This window comes from Callionymus lyra, chromosome 6 (genome assembly GCF_982586985.1).
Source record: "Callionymus lyra chromosome 6, fCalLyr1.hap1.1, whole genome shotgun sequence".
NCBI classification, from domain to species: Eukaryota; Metazoa; Chordata; class Actinopteri; order Syngnathiformes; family Callionymidae; genus Callionymus; species Callionymus lyra.
In genome coordinates this window covers 30,192,889-30,213,844 of record NC_141823.1, presented here as the reverse complement: position 1 = coordinate 30,213,844, position 20,956 = coordinate 30,192,889, and the positions used below count along the sequence as shown (strand labels likewise).

Genomic DNA, 20,956 nt, shown 5'->3' with positions numbered 1-20,956 from the left:
AAAATACGCATTTTCAAAATAATCGTTGCTCTGTCATGGCTGTATGCCTACAATTTAAAATTATTAATATTGTTTTAATAGTTACTATTTTTATCTTCTACAATATCTCAAACTTAAAACCTGTTATCACAGTTGAAGTTTATTTTTGCTGGGTTTATTTTATTGTAAAAATACATATGTAGCGTGTGGTTATGTTAATTATTACAGGCTGTAACATTATTTTAGCATTTTTCTTGTTAATAAAAATAATAATTTAATACTTAATGAATTACTGGAATACAATTATCTGTGATCTTGGGTTCTGCTTTGAGGCACAGCACTGGACCTACGTGCATATACCAACACTTGTTTCTATGAATCTATCTATCGTTCGTCACTCCCATAGCAGTAAAGATAGAGCTCACTTCATCTTATTTGCCAGGTCTAAAAGTAGCAACATGGATTTTTTGCATTTATGATTCATATCTGACACAAACACGACACGCCAATTCACTTCGTCATCTTGGAGTTTCCATTGACTGCCTACTCGGATGTGCTCACAATCCTTTAGAGACCCACAGTTGTTGTCCCTGACGAACCTTTCCAAAAAAAAAAAGTTGTTTAAAATGTGTTTAGAAAAAAAAAGGATCCATTACAAAACGATAAAGACCCTAACATATATTTGGCTGAAATAAAAACAAAACAATAGCTGACATCTAGTGGACATATTTGGTAATACAGCATTTAGATTAAACAAGGCAGCACTTCGATGTTTCTTACCCAAGATTTTAATTCTGACCAGACCTTTCAGTTCATCATATACTTTTAAAAATAATAATACAAAAAAAAAGAGTCAGCTAAGACTTGACGGAGAGATGACAGACGACTTGGCTGGTGATATTGACAACCAATGTATGCTGAAGAAACATCAACACAAATTATTATTTTACTAAATATGCACAGATTTATTTGGACATAAAACAAAAAAAATGATGAAAGAGACCAGATCAGACCAGATCCACTAGTTTGAATTTGCCTTCCTGTTTCACCGGCATGACATTAATGAAGGTCTTGTAGAGAACTGCTCCCTTTACTAGTTTGGTGATGACTTTTGTGGTTTCAGGGGAGCGTGGCGGGGGGATGTAGACCTCCTTTGTGAACCGAACAACACCATCTTCGAGGGCAAACAGTGTTTTATTGGTCCCCATCCCAACCTGAAGGGAAGAAAGACAAATTGCGTTATTGCTGAACTAAAAGGATGTCACACTTTCGTTTTCTGGTTATGAGAGTCAAATCTCTAATATGTGAAGTCCAGACATTTCAAAGAAAGTCAAATTTGAAACCACCACAACGACCGGGCGACAAAGCATTCTATGGTGTACTAGAGACACCTGGTGTTCGAATTAAGGAATAGCATTACATTTAACATTTCCCCTGATTTTATTTAACGATAAAAAATAGTGTTTTTTATGCGTGTTTCAAAATAAGTGAACTTTTAATCTTCTAAATTTAGAACATTTTCGTTAATTTGTGAGCCTCTTGTGAGATTATTTACATTAAGGTGATTTATTTGGCATTTCAATGTTTGTATATTAATACTATTTAATCAAATCCAAACAAATAGACACCATCAATCAATAAAATACAGATATTTGAACTTAGCATCAGTTGAAACTGAACATGGTACAAAAGGACTGAGTTGAAATCATAAAAAATATTCTTCTCACTTAGAAAAACACCGACTAGAACGTTCTGTAAAAATCTGGAAAATTACTGTCTTGTTCTCCTTCCTTGTCTTTCAGCTTTTCCTGTAAACCTAGTACCTCGTTTAAGAATACTTAAAATCCAACATGTCTTTCCTCTCAGCCTCTCCAAACCATCTGAGTCTGTGCTCCATAACGATATCAATAGTTTGGGAAGACGTTTCAGCTCACATCCAAGAGGCTTCTTCAGTCCCACACTACTGGTGAAGATCAGATTTATATCTTATTAAGGAAGATACAAAGAAACAAGTGGGAGGAGTTGGAATACATGTGCTAGTTGTAGAAACACATTGGTGAGGGTACTCCGAAAATAATACAGATGCTTCTCCAAACTCAATACAGTCTGTCCAGTTGCATGTATTTAGATAGATAATAAGTATGACGTACAACACTGTCAATAAAAGTTCCTGATTCTGATGTAAATAAAAGAATCTATATGAACCTAATCACTACATTTCTTTACATGAGTTATTCTACCGTCTTGCTTCTAATGAGCTTCATCTTTCCAACTCAAATCTCCAAAATCAAAATCTCATCTTTATTCTCTCTACGGATTAGAATATCATCATGAAACAGGTCTATGGAGACTCCCCTGTTACCACATCTGTCTTTCTGTCCACCACAATGACAAAAAAAGAAGCTGCCAAGCACAACACTATCCCACAGCAAATACTTTTTTTTCCAAATGCCCCCATAAATAATGTCCAAAACTTTTTGACAATTGTTGTGTTTCTGATGACAAGTAGCCATCTGTCATGATGTGGCAGAAATGATCACCAGTCGGAGGAAAGTCAAAGTCCACAAAGTTATTTGGACTAAGTTCCAGCTTTTGTAGTAGAAAAATAAAATGTATATACAAAATTATTTTTGTTTGCTTACATAAGCTCCAGGGTGGTATCGAATCAGTCTCTGTGTAGCCAAGATGTTGCCAGCGTGCACAAAGTTCCCTAGGCAAGAAAAGAGGAAAAATAATTAAAATATAGTAGCACAAATAAATTAAATCCAAATACAGTCACCCAATTGTATTTATTATTAAACATTTAATAATCCATGTGCTTAATCTTGGTCACCATTGATCCCTAATATTTTCTCTACACAAAAAGTGTTTTTGTAATGTGCATATTTGAAGTAGTACATGTCGATACTATTTTAGAGCAGGCCTGTTAAGTACTCTCTACAGCAAATAAAAACCCATGTTAGGAAAAGGTACCATCTTGCTTCTTGAAACCGTAATTCTTTCCTGCACTCCTTCCTTTTTTGTTCCTTGTATTTCCACCAGATTTCTTTGACGCAAACCTCACAGACTCCAATTGAGAGCAACTCGCAGGTACAAGCAAACCTGGAAAATAAGGTAAAAATAACACGTCATAATCTTTATAAGAAGGGGGATATACGTTCATGTAATTGAAAGGTACATTTTTTTTAAATCGCCTCCTGAAACTACATCATTGGAGTATTGTAATCATTTTCGAAAACATCATCTCAACAAAAAAAAAAAAAAAATTCGAAGAGGGAACACAGTTCAGTAAAGACATTGCGATTAGATATTCGGTTTGAAAATATAGATGAATGAAGTAGAGTTTATACCAGCTCTGCACTTGGACAGCAAGGACGACAAGGTTGCCATTTTAAATGACGCGTTTCACGTCAGTCGTGACCTCACTTCCTCCCTACGATGGTGCGTTCAATACCCATAGGAGCGTATTCATATTTAAACATTCTTGACACATAAGTACAGTAATTCTGAGAAAGAACTGCACCAAAGACTGCTAAATAAAGCGAGACACATTCTGAAATACTTAATGTTTAATTAACTGAGTTAACATAATGGTTAATTGCTGACATACGGACTAGCCGCGAGTGACAAGTGAACGCACCGTTAGCTTTCGACCCGGGGAAATCAAACGTCTGACTCGGTTGTTTTGGCTAAAACCGAGAACTTTAACTGTGGTATGATAATAACTCGCGTATTTTAGTGTTTAGAGGCTTTTAAAAATACACAGTTCGGAAAGATCAGGTTGGCTAACACGTGTATTTTTTTTCAACGCCAATTGTTATGACTTTGTTTGTTTATCTGTAGCTGTAGGTTCAAACAGCTAGCATCCAGACCTACTTTATTTACTTTAAAAAGTATCGGTTTAAAGTTTATTAAAGTCATACATACAATGAAAAATCTAACTACGTGGCTCAAATCTCAATATTGTTGAATCTACCTAACAGGCAATTCAACCTGCTTGTATAATGATGATCGATTTATAAATAACGCTTGTTCATCTATTTTCTTTGCAGGTTTTATTCAACAACATGGGGAACTTCAGTGACTCTAGTGATCTCGAAGAAGACTTGCCAGTCTATGACTTCCTTAGGCCTATTCAAGCTGTAAGCCAAGCGCCACAGTGCCACACAAAAGGTCCAGACATCATTGTAAATGGTACAGAGAAGGCTAAAAGTAGTGTTTGTGCCAAAGTAGAAGTGATAATAAGCAGTGATTCAGATGACGAGGAGCCGTATGTCCCGCTTGCACAGAGATTAGGCAAAGTAATGTCTGCCCCTTCAGCACGAAACCCCAGTGAAAGTCACACTACGCAGAGTACCCTAGAAAATGCATACCAGCCGACGTACATGCCCCAGGTTAAAACTAAAATAAAGGAGGCTTCAACTATCCCCCAATATCAGCTTGTGATGGAAGCACAGTCCAGAGTGACCAAGAGGACAGCTGAGGTGACCCAGGCCTCCAGGGAAGAAGCTCTGAGGAGTAAGCAGACGATGAAAGATCATCGAAAGGATAAGGATGCATGCAGGCTGGAGAATGAGGCAAAAAAAGCAGAAAGAAAAGCTCTGATGGAAGCTGCCAAAGCCTTGAGACCGGACGAATGTATCAAGCACATGGTTGTTGCTGTGGATCCAGGTAAGAATGACAACACATGTATTTGCATTCCTACTTATGATGCCAAAACATTAAAAAAAATCCTGTTGAAGTTTTCATGCATTTTAGTTTTTTTCTCATCACGATCTTGTGGTTTTAAGAATTTGGGCTGTGTGCTCAGCTCTATTACAGATGGAAGGAGGAGGAGCTCTGCTGGCATCAGTGCAGGCTCTTGGCTGTAGCTGTGCCATCGAAAAACAGCCCCTCCCTCGTAGTGTCAGCTGGATGAGGAGGGCTTCAGGGCCTCAGGTAATGAACCGAATGTAACCAGAGTTTAATTTAAGTCTACACAAGTAAAAAACAAAAGTAGTCAAATTAATTGACATAAAAAGTGCACTAATTTCTTTCTCATGAACCAAAAAAATACAATTACATTTTATAAAGTACATTTTATCAGGAAAAAAACAAAAACATCCATAATTTACACGTGTTAACTCTCATTCTCAGACTTTGGACAGCGTGTGCTTGCCAGAAGCTCAGGTGCTGATGCATGTGACGGTCGAGGACTTCATTACACTGATCCACGGCTACGTTCAGGTGCGTCTCTTGATTCATGTTGAAAAGCGTCTACATTTTTGCCTATCATCGGACTTTAGACCTATTTTTGTGGCAGGAAGAGAGACAGAGGGAGGGAAGGTGCTGACGCAATAGGGTGATGAATCCTCAGTTTAGTTTGTGACATAGTTTGAAGTGAATGTAATTTTGGGCTCATCAAAAAAATAAATTAAAGTAAAATTCACTTACAAGTGTTTTCTGATATACATTAAAGCAAGTTTGATCCACTGTACTTCAGTAGTTGGCTTTACAATGAATGTATGAATTTGTTTTCTTTCATACAGTTGCCCAAAGCTGTTCATTGTTGACTAAGCTTAAACCATTCTAATCATTATTTTACTGTTATGTAGGAAAACAGGCAAGGGAGGTCAGAGTGCAGCCCAACGCTGACCTCATGGGTGCAGGCACAGCAGAGACGACAACCAGACAAGATCCTCAGCCTTGTGGTTGTCGACCTGGAGAAGTACTTCAGGTAAGGGTATGAGGAGCAATTTTAGCGGTATATGTCATACACCTCAACATCCTGCTTCTTAGAACCCATGGGGTGAAGTAATTATCCTGTTTTGTAAAATGGAAGTCAATTTGAAAATGGTTGTGGAGTATTTGTTGTTGTTGTTCCAGACTAGGCCTGCACAATGAATTGCTTTTTCATCCGTATTACGATGTGAGCATGTGTGATGTTTGCCAAAGCTGTAGGGGTGTATGAAAATGTCGATACACTTTACAATTTATTTTTCACTTTACCCTATTGATTTTCAACAGCACTGTATTGATATTTAAATGGCATGTTCATTTAAGTGTCTCTTACATTGATCTTGGACATCCAGTGTTTTAAGGTTAGTTTATGGTTATAATATAACTACTATTTAAAATATTCTCATGGCAATTTTAACTGTGTTGTTGCGAGTTGCACATGCCTGTATTCTTCATTGTCTTTAAAGGCATGAACTTACATGCCAGTCTTAAGTAAGTATTAAAGTATTAATAAAGTCTATCTAATCTAATGAACAAGTACACACAAAAGCACTACTTTGATCCTTTTTCTCAAGAAAGATAATGGTTTGAATCCTTTTTGTTCTGACATTGTTTCATCCTAAGACACCACAAATCTCAAAGTCAGAAGAAGCTCAGAGAGGCTGTGAGTGCTGACGAACGGGCAACGAAGAAGGGAGTAAAGAGGAAAAAGACTGAAGGTGTGGAGGCTCTGCCCGAGGTGTCCCGGGTGGACATCGAGGAGGTGGGTGAGCGAGCGGTTTCCTTGCTACATGTACAACACGTCGGTTTTCTGTCATCAGGCTTTGGTCCACCTTCAGATGCACACCAGCGTCTCCGTCTGCTTCATGTCATCCTGGAAGGACTTTACTGAGCACATCGCCATGACAACCAAAGCAGTAGCAGAAGCTCCGTTCAAGTAAGAACAATGGTAATGTAACATGGATTTTGAGCACGATATGGATGCGTCTGCTGCCCTGGCAGGCTCGGGAGAGAACAAACGGGCTTCTCGTTTCACCTGGAATCTGAGTGGGCTGGCGGACACCGGGTGGACAAGAACGGTAACGGTCTACTGCAGGTGTGGAAGAGGCAGATCCAACAGTTGAACAGAGTCAGTCCAGATATGGCGTCGACCATCCTGGCTGCTTATCCTTCCCCTCAGCTGCTTGCCAAGGTGAGTGCGCCGCCCCACATCATGTACTGCTCCTACGATCCGGTGATTAGTGAGACGCCTTCCTCCCTCTGCACAGGCTTACAAACTTTGCAGGACAGATGGTGAGAAGATCTCCCTGCTGGCTGACCTACTGATCCGCAGAGGAGAGGGAATCACGTCCACCACTCGACGGGTCGGACCAGAACTCTCTAAACGTCTATTTCTGCTAATGAATTCTCTTGATCCTGAAAAAAACCTGGACTCCACCGCCTGACCTATCAAGTTCTTTTAGTCGTTCCTTCGTGGCCTTCTGATGGGAATTCAATCTTCTAGAGATTTATAAAGCCAAATAACACTTTCAATATGCAGACTTACAGCAGCTGTTAGAAGAAACTACATGTTTTTGCTGTTCCTTGTCATTTTGAGTGACAGCATCAAGACACCGAGGGTAGGTCTTTTCTGTTTTCCCAGCAGGTTGCTGTCACTTTTAAAATACCATTCACTCTAACTGGCAATTATAGTCAGTCGAGACAGAACTGCAACTCCACGTCTTCTTAAAGCCATCTGCTAAATCTTCATACTTTATTGACACATTAATAAATCTTGTGATGTTTTATTATAAAATGTGACAGGAATTTTAACTTGACTGTTCCAGAGATGTTATGTGTGGGGTAAACGTGTGTGGGGGGCATGCATTAGTGTTCAGAGCTCTGTTTAACAATTGTCAGGGGGAACAAACGAAGTCATTCAAAGCTTTGAAGTATTCCATCTACATAAAACAGGAGGGGCTGTTCTAGTAGGCTCGTGCGATGCATCAGATTTCTTTTGACATTTTTTGTAATCGCATTACTATCAAGCCAATCATGCAAGTCTGAACAGTTGTTGAGAGGCTTAATCCGGTGGTTCCCAAATCTTTTTGGACCACTTTTCACACAAAATGGACTTGCCTTCTGATCAAAAACACGTATGCAATTTATAGCAAAATCTGTGTGAATGTTCAGAATATTTTTAATTTCATGCATATACTGTAAAGTGACAATTATTGTGTGTAACACGGGGAGAAACAACTGCCTTCAAAAACCCTACGAATGGGAACAAATATTGGATGCATCAAATGTAATTCCTAAGGCAAATGGTTGGTAGTGTTCTGGTCGTCTATCAGAGACGGTAAGTAAATCAAGTATTTATTTTATTTTTTAAAAGGGGTAAAGGATGGTATGTACAAAAACTTAAAAGTTATTTTTGTAAAATCAAAGTAGAGTGTATTCTACAAAGTGTCTTTAGTGAATATGTGGTTTATCAATGGGGTCAATGGAAATCATCTTCTCCTCTGAATCTTTTAAAATAAAATGTTCATTTCTATACAAATCAATATGCTTTTCACACAAGACATCATGCCAGTAAAATATGAGAATATGCTTATTTTAATACATGCCTCTATTAAACTGAATCATTAAAGTGATTCAAATTTCCGATCCAAGGCCATCTGCAAAAATCTTGTCCATGCAACACTGACACTGACAATGTTTTTCGATGAGGAGAGACTTCAGTCTCACATTAAAATGGATATTCATTTTTTGCTTACAACTCGGAAATGTGTACAGATTAGTCTGAAAATAATCCATTACCTTAGTTGACATAGGGGTGAGTAGAGTGAAATTAGTATTTTGGGGGAACTATCCCTTTAAGCTGGTGAGCTCAAAACTCTATTTGACCTCTCACCATAATGTTAATGAGATTTCAGTCACAAAAAATTAAACCTGACTTTCGTAAACATGAACCAACATATCCATATGAGTCTTGCACTATGCTTAAATAATGTAAAAAGTTAAAAATGCAGGAACTGGCTCCTCAAACAAGAAACACTTTCACCTTCTTGGGTTTCTGATTCATGACTCATTTGTATTCAACTCTATAAAGTATGTTGACCTTGTCACACTGTGACAAAAAAAAGGATGTTTTTTATGTCCGTTTCCTAATGATCTCTTCAAACAAACGTCTAATGAAGCGTCATTTGTCCATCTTCACTGGAACTTGAGTCATGCGGGACCGAAGCTCCACATCTGCATTTTTCTTTCCTAACAGCCCTGAACTTTCCTCTTAATTCACTTCATTCAAGACTGGTCTGTAAGCACCGCAGGACATGCGGCCGCTCGCCATCCCGTCTTGTCTGATGTATTTGAAGGAAGCTCTCGGGATGCTGCAAAGAACAGAAGCTGTTTGAGCACCAAGTGAAAAAGAAATGTGTGTAAATTTTGTGGAGATGAAGCAAAGTTATTTCCCTCAGGTCCTTCTCTGTCTGACCTCTCGCTGGAGAGATATCGAGTTTCATCTTTTTATCCTCAGAACAAAGATGGAACCTTCAAAAGACTGCAATGTGTTTACACAAGTTACTTACGCAAATACTGGCCGATTCAGTTTGATGTCTACACGGCAGATACAAGAGGGAAAAGTAGCCAACAAGTTGCTGCAGAAAACAAGTTGTGGCCACTCAGTCATCACTTATGTACGACAGTTTAAATATTGAAATTAAAGACATTTTAAACTAAGTCATTCAATGAAACTTTTGCTTTAAGATAGTGTTTTTAGATCTAGTAAATATTTTCATTTTCTTATTTTATCCTCGATGGAGCCAAGCTATTTCTCGACCCTCATCTGAGAAGTCTGGCCACCCAGGAGAGGCTTGTAGTACACTCGATTGGTCCTCAAAGTCTGATTAGTTAAAACCTTTATTTTGTCACACACTGGGGGAAATTGTGTAGTCAGAGCAGCAAAGTTTGCAGGAAAAGAAAATCATTCAACAATAATCAAATTATTTTATTTTTTTGTTCAACAAAATAACTTTGTTGACCTTTGAAGATAATTTTATACCAACTATTAATGCATAATTCCGACATTGTTTCCTGGTAAGTGAGTCACATAAATAAGACAAAATGCAAATGTGTCTGACCTTAAATGTGTGGATCTGCGTTTTAATGATGTCTGCATTTAATTTGGTTTCATTCTATCAACAAAAGTGTCTTTCTTTTTTAATAATACATTTTCATAGCTTGATTAACATTTTATTCTCTTGTTTTCACGCTTTCTAAAGTTATGCAAATTAGAGAAAAGCAGTTTTTCCCCTTTCACAGCTATTAAAATGCACATTGAACTTATTTTTGCTCTTATTAATAATTCTCAGTGTACTTCTCACTTCACTGTTTGAAAAATGAACAAACTATTAAACACGTCTGGAATAATATCCTACAACTATTGTTGGGTTGATGAAGCCTCATCAGTTGTTTGATACTGTAACATGATGCAGTGTCTTTATTCTGAAAGGCCACTAGATGGCACTCTCTGTTTTCAAAATGATGCCAGGTTTTATTAAATGAGTAGATCAGAGCCAAATATGTATGTATGATAACGCCTCATCAACCCAGACTATCTTAAACCCTCGCTGGAAAAACGGCCTCTCGGAATCTAAATCTTTTAAAGTAAAAAAAAGAAGATATTTTTTATTTCTAATAAGTGAAAAAACTATTCATGGGTTGATGATGACTTATGATACAGTTTACCACCAGATGGCACTCTGAGTATAAAAATGATGCCAGGTTTCATTGACTTTATCAGAGGCAATATCTTAATATAATGAAGCAGAAATTTGCCCTAACAAATGAATGTAATTAAAATATTCACGCTTTACCAAAGATATGTATAATAAGAGCCATTTCAATTCATCATCTTCAGATGACGCTTAAAATCTTGTTTCATGATATTGGTCTCAAAACAAAAACAACTTTTTTTTATGACTCTTTCACTTAACAAGATCTAAACAAGTTTGTACATCTCGGTGACATTACATATATGCAAAACAAATTATACAAATATGTATTTTTTTTGTTTTTGTTGTTGTGCTCTTTTTGCTCTTCTAATATTAGTAAAACCATAAATTTTGGATAACAAAACAAGAATCTCCACCCTGTTTTAAAATAGTGACAAGACCTCAGCATCAGAATTTAAAAGGAGCAACTTTCAATACCTCAAAATCCCAATTTTGAAGTAGCTTTAATGAATATTTCCTTTTTTGGTGTCACAATGCGAAGACAAAAGACCTGGGAGCTACACATGCCAAAAATAAACACATTTTCAATCAGGGAGCTTAAGAAGATTTAAAGCTTCATCTTTTCAAATCTAGGTTCATGAGAAGCTCCTATGTCAGCAGACATGTCATCCATAATTTACTGCACACCACGGCTTGGATCACTGAGCTGATGTGACTTGCATAATTGCATAGGCCGTTTCCATGGAAACCATGAAAAGTTGTTTGATTAACAGAATACTCATCATGTGAAATAGTTTCAACATTGGTAATATATGAATCTGAAATGAGTCCTTGTTTCGTCTCTAAATTACGTCTTAATCCATGTGATCTTGAATTATTCAGGCACCTTATACTGATTGTGCGAGTGGGACGAAAATTGGCCACTAGAGGGCACAGTTTAGCCAAACAGAGTGTGAAGAAACAGCAGCATCAGAACTGGTGGAATGATAAAATGCCTCGTGCATCAGTGTGTGATGCGTCAGACTCTGATGAATGAGGATGATCTGTAGGAACGTTTCCAAATGAGCAGTAGGGATATTAACTATTACATTTTTTTGTCAAATAACTTGAACCACCGAAAGCAGAAAATCCTCATTCATGATTTAATATTGTGGAAGGAGCAGAAGCAGTGACTCTGCTGGAAGTCCAAGTGTGCGTCTGCACTATTAAAGATGTATGATGAGGAAAGGGGACAATATGTCAAAGGAGCAGCTTTGCGTGCTCATGCCAGGGGTGGATTCTTGTCATTGTGTCTGTGCTACATCCATCCCAACCCTTTCTTCACCTTAGACCAGGTATTCTCTTGGGCAGATTGAATAAAAGAAGTAGGTGCTATGAAATTGTCATTGGACTTTAATTACCATGTTCATGCTACAGTAGAAAATTAAGGGAACAGGGAAAAGGAGAAGAACAAAAATACTAAAAAGACGTGTAAGCTGAATTAAAAACTTACCTTTTAATGAGAAAAAAGAAATTATTGGACTTGGAAAATGAGAAAATTGTTCCATCAGGATACATTTGATCAGTTTATGCTATACTTTTTAAGGTGTAAGCAATTTGTTTTATAGAGATTTAAACAGACTTATGTTTAGACATTCTTCACAACATTCACCAATATCGAAACCTAAAAATATGTTTTGAATAATAAGAATTAAAAAAATCAATTGCACATGAAAGTATACTTAATGATATTTGGTTGACGAAATTTCATGAAACGGTGTTGTCATCTTCAGAGCTCAGTAGGTGGTGCTGTTGGTTTCAAATAATATGAGGTTTCATCCAGTCAAAACATGCCATTATGAAATCTGGTTCGTAAAACCTCATCAGCCAACTTAAAAAAAGGCACAAACTGCAAAATCCTTGAGCTTAATACACTTTTCACGCAGCAGCAACAAGATATAGTTTGCGTTTCACTCTTTTTACTTTTTAGAGTAAACTTACAACAAAATAGTTTCTTAACATGCTTATCAGTTACATGCTAATATGACTTTGGAGAAAATTATTTTTTCCAAAATAAAACATCTTTAAGACAATAATAATGGATACAACAGAAAGTGAATCATTTCTTATTCATTTCTGTATAAAATGGCTCATGGACCGGTACCAGTGGTTTAGGACAAGTGCTTTGGAGAATCAATGATCTGATGAAGTTTCACAAAAAACATTTTGGTCATCTATAGAACACACTCTGAGTTTACAAATAATATGCGGTTTCACTGATATTAAAGAGCAGAACATTCTATAATGAAGATACTGTTTAATAAAACATCATCAGCCCATCCTACCATATTTGGGGATGTTCAATGATCTCCTTTCAGGATACTTCAGCTGCCAGCTATTCCTCGTGTTGGCTGATTTAGCTTGTGTCGTTCCAAACGCACCCTATGAATCAAACGTCTGATGAAAATAGTTCCCATAAACCGGGACTTATTTCTATCATATTAATTATTAAAAGGTGTTTAATTTAGATCAATTGAAAGTGTTAGATTATATCTCCGGCGTTGGTGTCTGTTAAAAGTATAGGGTTATTTCAACACTAGATTTTGTTAATCTGGGGGCTAAAAGTAAGCAACACAGGTAAGTGTTGAATCACACAGTCAAGAGACAATTCAACATTAAATAGTGTAATGTTGATGTTTTTATACTGTGTAAACATTGTAGTGATTGACAGTTGTGATTGGTTGGCTAGGCAGCAAAGTATCATGGGAGCTGTTCAGGTGGATTTTGGGTCAGCTTTACTGGGAGTGAAGTTGAGAAAGAAGGCACCTCACATGTAATGCTGGCTACACTGAAGGCTTTTCTTCACTTTTTGTCATTAGTGGTCAAGAATAAATGTAGGTTGAATACTTATGCCTGTCTACTTGCACTCATAACTTCTCAATCTTGCCACAATATATACAAATGAAGTCAAGGTTGTTAAATTAACACTCCATTAGCTAATGATAATTGTGTGTGGTCATTTTTAAAATGACTAGTCTATAATAAAGGTCAAGACACTTATTCCCACACAAGTTTCCTAGAAAAATGAATCAAAAAGAGTCTTAGAACCATCTTTATTTTTGCTCCTTCAATCTGTAGGTCCATGGTTTTCTGCACCTTTCTTCAGTTGTACTCACATTCTCAGTGACTCGTGTGTAATCTGTGGACCAGGCATTTGTACAATCATCTAAATAGGTCTTAGAATCTGCTCCTGTCTGTCACCATGGCACATGGCACCCTCTCCAAACTGATACCAGCTTTATTTCAGCACAAAAACATGTAGCAGGATATCTCAGAGACTGCCAAATTCTCTCTTCCTCCACAGCGTGAGCTCTAACACTTCGGGAAAACAACTCCAAAGGATGGCGACCAGATGACATTCTGTAAAGTACAGTTTGATACATTCTACACATGAACACATGACAATGATGTGACCACTGTTGCATCAACCAGAGATGAGTGTTAAAACAACCAGGTCCAGAAAACTAAATATATGAAATTGAATGTCTCTATTTATCATCAATCCATCATAATAACATGGGCCTAAGCTGCCCTTCTCGGAGAGAAACTTCGGCATTCATGATCACTCTGCTTAGAAACCATCATCTGAGCCTTCTTTTCACCGTTGGGACAAGAGTTATTCTCAAGCAGCACAAAGTTGTGTAGCATTAAACTCAGCAGCACGACTGCTGTAGTGATGTGGATTAAGGTGCCCTCAGGCTCAAGCACACATCTGAGATCAGTCGCTCCTCTTAAAGCCTACATTTAACACCAGTGGAGGCATAATTGATCCGTCCAACTTTAGATTGTGATCTCATAACTATTCCTGTCACGTTGCCGGCGATTAGAAAAACTTATCCTGCATCTACTGTCACAATCCGAAAGTGCATAAGACCCAGATGCGGAAGAAGTCAATAAATCCATGGAAGGAAAGCTCAAAAACAGTCTTTAATAAATCCAAATGGTCCGTAATAGGAAAAGAGAACAAAAAAAAAACAGGCACTCGGGACGGAGGCAGGGCATGGCTGGAAACCGGGTCAACAGCAACTAAACAAAAAGACAAAAGGACTCAAGTGAGTGAATAAAAGCGCTGACAAAGTCAGGAATCTTTCACAAGATATTCAAAAATCAGATCCAAGGAGAGGAGCGAGAACGAAGGGAAAGCCAACCTGGTCTGGAGACGCAATACTATGGTGTAAGGATATATATAGTAGCCGGTCTGTAGTAGTCCGGTGTGTATAACGTATATTTTATTTAAATGTTTCCTTCACTTTACCTTTTATTGAACCAAAACTGTTACTGTAAGACGTAACTTTGCTGATATAAGAACAACATTAGTTCTTCATGGTCATCAGCGCAGAACTCTGACTCATCGCTGCCTCACCTGTCTCAGTCCTAAACAGTTACACACACCAACGTTCAGTTCTTTCCAATTTGTGCAGACCTAAATAAATAAACACTTGGTGAACTTTAATATTTTTCAGCCTACATAGAAAATCTTTTATATTTTTCATCAAGTCAGTCAGTTACAAACGTGTATATTATTATAAATACGATTAAGATTGATATCAAATAATAATAATAATAATAATAATAATAATAATAATGATGATGATGATGATGATGATGATGATGATGATGATGATGATGATGATACGATTATGATGTATATTAAGGTATATATAACCCATCAAAGTCTCATAGTGCTTTATATGAAGAGAGTTATAAAAAAAACATTAGTCGATATAATAATTATCAGTGCTTAAAGTGATAGTTCACCCAAAATAATTTTTTTGTGAACTATCACCAACTAACGTTCTATTTATAGTTAATTTATGTATAGCATGAAGGCAAACAAAGAAAGTAAACGTTGTCTGGACTTACATTTAATTTTCAGAATAAGCTGAATTGGCCAGTGATGTAGGAACAACACAGGAATTTGTTGTGTTGAAGTGGAAAAAGCAAGAAAATCACTGAGGCGTCGATTTATATTCGGCGCCAAAAAGTCAACAAGGGATTTGCGGTTTTCTTTCCTTTAGAAAACAGTCTAAATGGCTCTTTGAGTAGTAAAGGTTGCCGACCCCTGGTTCTAGACACTAGAACTTTTCCTGTCAAGTGCCGTCAGAACAGGGGAAACAAAAAAACACGCCAGAATATACACAAATGTAGAAATGATCATTGGCGGGCCGTCAGGGCCAGCAAGGCCTTCTCTGCTGGTCTAAACAAAATACAAAAATAAATTTAATTTTAATTTAATTTTTCTTTTTCAATGTAATTTAATTTTTATTTATTTATTTTTTAATAAATATGTATTAAATTATTCATAGTCGTGTTTCTTCATTTCAAAGCTTTCCTCTTGCTTGCACTGCTTCGTTCATGTTAGAGCTTTCATCTAATCATATTTGAGCTGTAATATGTGCTAGAAGAAATCTACTCAAGGCCATCAGTCATTTCAGAAGTGGCCCTTGTCCATTGAAATAAACAGCAGCCGAAAGATTGTTTTAACCAATCAGATTCGAGTTGGCGACATCAGTGTCAGTGTCTTGGGAGCTACCCTTCTGATAGCTGAAACACACTGCAAGGACGCTGAACGCATTGAGCGCGTTGAACGCATTGAACACATGACACGTTCACGTCCTCTTATTGAATAGCACTGAGAGGCGGTGCCATGAGAGAAGAGGACAGTTAGCTAGTACAAGCAGCCGTTATAGCCACGAAACAAGCTAAAACAGTCATTTGGGTTAATTTCGCCATTTGTTTTTTAATCCACAATTGCTGAAGAGCTTGACCTGGTCGCCGATGTGCTTGCAAAGCCATTTTCAATACGGACCTTTCAAGAAAAACTGGATATTGTGAGGATGCCTTGTCCAACCCCTGCACTAGATAAAACTATCCCATTCGGCCATTGGGGTTTGTGCACCACTTACAAAGCCGCAAGCGGTATCCCTGGCTCACAGGTTCAGAGAGGAACTGCAAATTGTTTCTGCTGGGAATGCCTGCTGTTTGCAACAGATCGTTGTGGTGTTTGAAGCCACACTGGATTTGCAAACTTGAGTTGTGTTAGCAAGGCTGCAACAAGACACCAAACCACGGCTGGGCACTTACAAGCCACGGTGCATTTAAAAACATTTGGGAAGAGCAGCTGAGTGTATCCACAGCTCAATGAACAAGCGTGCAGGGAAACGGAACTCCACAACGAAAAGGTGAAAAAAATAGGGAAATATTGCACATGACGCAAACTTGCACTTCCACCTGTCCACCAACCGAGTGGTTACTGGGATGTCAGGCAAAACATAAAATGACCTGATTTATGCTATTGCTGAAGTGATGGGAGAAGAGATCGAAGTAGAGATTAAAAAGCTCCCGTTATCGACGTTATGGTGGACGAGAAGAAAGATGTGGTTAATGCGGCGCAGCTCGCAATCGTCCTGAGTGACGTGACGCACACCAGTGTCAAGGAGAGCTTTGTAAAATTCAAAGATGTTACTACTGGCAGGTGAGCTGTTGACGTTGCTGCTCAATTTTTCCGTTTCTTTGAGGAATATGGATGTCGTTCAGACAAAGTTGATGGCTCTTTTGATTCACTGCTATGCACATCGACTAAATGTAGTACTGACTCAAGGGGCCTCAAGGCTTAAAGAATGCAAGGTCTTCTTTGCCCACCTCAATGGCCTCGCATTTTTTTCCAGATCCCCCTACACACAACTACATTTACAAGTGGCGTCTTCCTCAAGTTGCACCAACGCGGTGGCAGTATACATCAAGATTGGTCAAGGCAGTCTATGAGAAGAACTGAACTAATTACGTTGTTTGAGCACATCCTGGAGGAAGTCTGGATTTGGAATTTCGTTTTTTGCTTGACACATTTTATGAGATTTTTGAGCATGCTAAGGGGCTTTTTGGAATGCTACAGAAAAAAACCTTGTGTGTACAGTTCTGTCAGGCAAGGTGCCGATTTAGCCAGATCTACGAGGAGACAGCGCATCTCATGTGGTCCGAGCCCTTGCAGAGACCTGCGCACACACTACGGACAACTCCACAGCAACATGCTGGACAACATTCTTTGTCAGATACGGAACAGATTTTAAGACCACGAAAAATTTAACTGTCTCTCCCTTCTCGATCCCCAATAATTTATGACGTACAGGACAAACTTCCCGCAAATGGCCATCTCCAGCTTAACACAGAGTAACGAAACACTGTTCGAGCCGTCCCGGCTGAAAACAGACCTCAGTGTAATGTACTTTGAGCGGAAAAGTCGAGTCGATCTCCTTGATTTCCTTAAGAAGAAATGAAAGAAAAGCAGAAAGACGACTGGACAGACTCGGCTTTCAGCACTAGCCTACGTGGACGTAGGATATTTCACCACTATCGGAAATGTATGTTTAAGAACAAATACAAATAATTTTTACTTTTATTTCAAATTAATATTTTGTTTCTTTACCTCGGGTTTTTTTAAATTAAACTGCTTTGCCGGTAAGACAACGTGATGTTTAGCGGACTTAAAACTTTGTAAACCAAATGCCTTTTATTTTTAAGTTGTGACAGTAGTCATGTGATCATATAACTTTAACTTTCCTACTTTTTAACACGGTCGTATTGATTTTAAATACTGGAAATTTCGGAAATTGGAAATTATTAATAATTAATTGCAACTACTTTATTTGCGTAGTTTTACTCTAATATGTTTGTTACTGTATAAATGTATAGTTTAAACACATTTTCTAATGTAAAAATGTCAGATAAAAGACAGTTTTGTACAACATACTGATGAGTCAAGTCAGGTCAATGTAATAGACACTTAAATCAACCGATAGTTTCGTTTAAGAACTGATAAACATTTGTATCTTAGAGCTTCTTCTTAGCCGAATCCTTATTAAGAGCCATCTTACATCCATGGAACGGCACAACCTGGGGAACCCGACCATTGACTGCAACTTTTGGGATGTGTGGTGAACAAAGAACTGTTGATGGAAAACTACAATATTAGGAAAAAACAGAGAGCACTTCTTTCACTGATATAATTTCTCACTGTGTGTAATTGAGCTCTAACATTTGAATAAGCCGAATGAAGACGTCATTTTTCTGTGCAAAATTGCCCTCAGGTTTGACAACTGAGATGTGGGTGGCACAATTATTATTTTCTTTGCCCTCATTCAAACAATTGCCATAACCAGGGGCACACCAGCTTTTGTGTTCATTTGAAAGATGCTTCTCACTGATGCTATCTTTTTACATTTTAGTCAGGTTTGACATTGTTTTAGTGACCTGTGACTTTAAATCTGGTCCCTCAAAATTAGAGTTATTATGAGCTTTCATTAAACTGGTGTTGACTTTTGCGGTGCAAGTAAAACCAAGTAGCCTGATAACACATAATCTTGGGGAATCAATTAATTCAAATCATACAGGGGTTTCTGGTGCCCCTCTTAATGTTGCTTGTATTTTTAAAATAAACTGAACTTGCTGGATTGTTCATTATAGTCGAAACTGCTTACCTCAGCATAGTGTGGTTGCTCTACAGGAGAGCTTCCATGTGGAGTTTTCTGCATCATATTTTAGCACACATGAAAGCAACTAAAGGAGAAAACATTCATTTATAATTGAGATTTATACTCACGTGAGTCTGCTTTGTATTAAAAAAATGCTCTTTGAATACATTTCCAAAGAAAAAAGTTTATTTTATTCCATTTGAATCAATGGAAAAGTAAGCAACTTTCAAACTACTTATTTAACCATTTCACTGTTTGTTCCATACATTTTTCTATACATACAATTTTTTTATATATATAATAAACCCAGATATAAGGTTAAGTGAAAGTAAAATGGTTGTGCTGGGTATATACCAAAACTCTAAATAGAGGTACATGAACAGCAACAACACAGCAGAAAAAAATATTAAAAATCAGACCCACCCAAAAAAACAAAATCTACAACCCTCCAAAATGTAATGCTATTCTAGACAATTAGTTAGCAGTTGCATGTTTTACTAGATGCATATAAGATAAGAACAATAATTAGCAACACAATATCGAATATAACATAACAAAACTAATAAAGACAATAACAAAACCATGTATACACAATGTACAATAGACACACATAACAGTAATAAAATATATTATCAGATTTGAAGATGTCAAGTTTACTAACTGAGATTGTTAACTTCAAATTTAGAAGCTACTGAAGTGAACTACAAACATAAGTACTAAGTAAACGTTACATGGAGATTTTTAATCTAGAAAAAAATCCCTGTTATTTTAGAAACACTATGGAACTATTCGGACTATGAAAAATCACAACTCAATGCACATTAATTATTTAGTCGAGTCATTCAACTAGTTGTGGGTCAATGTATCGTCAAGTGTTAATAAATGTGTAATTTTAACCTGTGTTGCTTTAACCCATGGATCTCAAACTCAATTTACCTGGGGGCCACTGGATGCAGAGTCTGAGTGAGGCTGGGCCGCAAGAAAAGATTTCTTAAAAAATATATTTTATATATATTTTTTTAAATGTATTATGTAATGTATTTTTATTTTCAACAAAAACAAAATCAAAATATAAATGAACAAAATGAGAATTAAGTAAATAAATCAGTCATAAGTAATAACAATAATAATTTGATTTCTCCAGTCAGCAACAATGTATACACATTCTTACTATGTGAGAAGTAAGTAAGTAAGTAAGTAAGTAAGTAATATTTATTTATATAGCGCTTTTCGAGACCAGGGTCACAAAGCGCTTAAACAATCAAAACAATACTCAAAAAAGTACATACTTTAAAGATCAAGATAATACTGAGAACAACACAGGAGTTCGAAAAATTCAAGGAAAAGCCTGAACAAATAGAAACGTCTTAAGATGTTTCTTAAAGGAGTCAGTGGACTCCATCAAGCGCAAAGAGAGAGGAAGATCGTTCCAAAGCTTAGGAGCAACAGCCTGAAAAGATTTCTCTCCTCTGGTCCTGAGCCGTGTGCGTGGAACCATAAGTAGATTCTGATCCACAGACCTCAGAGCCCGAGCTGGGGTGTAAGGCTGGATCAGATCAGTGATGTAAGGAGGAGCCTGACCATGAATAGCTCTGAAAGAAAGAACCAGAATTTTAAAGTTGATCCTGCAAGAAACTGGAAGCCAGTGAAGAGTTTTAAGGACCGGAGAAATGTGAGTTCTTCTACTTGAGCGGGTCAGAATTCTGGCTGCAGAGTTCTGAATCAACTGCAGACGAGACAGCTCCTTCTTGTTAAGACATGAAAACAAACTGTTACAATAGTCCAGACGAGAAGAAACAAACGCATGGATTACAAGCTCCAGATCATGTTCCGACAACATTTTCCTAAGTTTAGAGATTTTTCTCAGTTGAAGGAAACAGTTTCTGGTCAGTTTTCTGCAATGTCGAACAAGAGACATGTCTTTATCAAATACAACACCCAGGTTTCCCAGGCTCAGTTTGACAGACTGACCTAAGTCACCCAAGAACTGACTCAACCCTGGAATCTTATCATCAGGAGCAATCACCAGTGTTTCAG

General features: G+C 37.4%; 2 protein-coding genes across 3 annotated transcripts; one reads left to right on the top strand and one right to left on the bottom strand.

Annotated features, from left to right (window-relative positions):
- Positions 1-917: 917 nt before the first annotated feature.
- Positions 918-3,400, bottom strand: mrpl27 (mitochondrial ribosomal protein L27). Its single transcript, XM_087793499.1, has 4 exons — positions 3,330-3,400; positions 2,953-3,081; positions 2,622-2,689; positions 918-1,193 (listed from the first exon to the last, which is right to left on the bottom strand). The coding sequence occupies exons 1-4, from the start codon at positions 3,367-3,369 to the stop codon at positions 987-989; spliced, it is 444 nt and encodes a 147-aa protein (XP_087649625.1). The 5' UTR covers positions 3,370-3,400; the 3' UTR covers positions 918-986.
- Positions 3,401-3,610: 210 nt separating this feature from the next.
- eme1 (essential meiotic structure-specific endonuclease 1) lies at positions 3,611-8,164 on the top strand. 2 transcript variants are annotated; one of them, XM_087793497.1, is made up of 9 exons: positions 3,611-3,692; positions 4,032-4,650; positions 4,790-4,917; positions 5,116-5,205; positions 5,574-5,695; positions 6,322-6,460; positions 6,519-6,634; positions 6,700-6,889; positions 6,966-8,164. In XM_087793497.1, exons 2-9 carry the CDS (start codon positions 4,047-4,049, stop codon positions 7,140-7,142), a joined length of 1,566 nt encoding a protein of 521 aa, XP_087649623.1. In that variant the 5' UTR covers positions 3,611-3,692; positions 4,032-4,046; the 3' UTR covers positions 7,143-8,164. The 2 variants fall into 2 exon arrangements, with proteins under 2 accessions (XP_087649623.1, XP_087649624.1); XM_087793498.1 differs by having other exon boundaries at positions 3,677-3,759.
- The last annotated feature ends 12,792 nt before the right edge of the window (positions 8,165-20,956 follow it).

Bases quoted from the DNA above. Each gene is read 5' to 3' on its own strand.
- eme1 (XM_087793497.1), top strand. From the start codon at position 4,047: ATGGGGAACTTCAGTGACTCTAGTGATCTCGAAGAAGACTTGCCAGTC. The intron at 5,206-5,573 runs GTGCGTCTCTTG...ACTGTTATGTAG, and splicing joins TGATCCACGGCTACGTTCAG to GAAAACAGGCAAGGGAGGTC. The intron at 6,635-6,699 runs GTAAGAACAATG...CTGCCCTGGCAG, and splicing joins GTAGCAGAAGCTCCGTTCAA to GCTCGGGAGAGAACAAACGG.
- mrpl27 (XM_087793499.1), bottom strand. From the start codon at position 3,369: ATGGCAACCTTGTCGTCCTTGCTGTCCAAGTGCAGAGCTG. The intron at 2,690-2,952 runs GTACCTTTTCCT...TTTCTTGCCTAG, and splicing joins CGGTTTCAAGAAGCAAGATG to GGAACTTTGTGCACGCTGGC. The intron at 1,194-2,621 runs GTAAGCAAACAA...TCTTCCCTTCAG, and splicing joins GATACCACCCTGGAGCTTAT to GTTGGGATGGGGACCAATAA.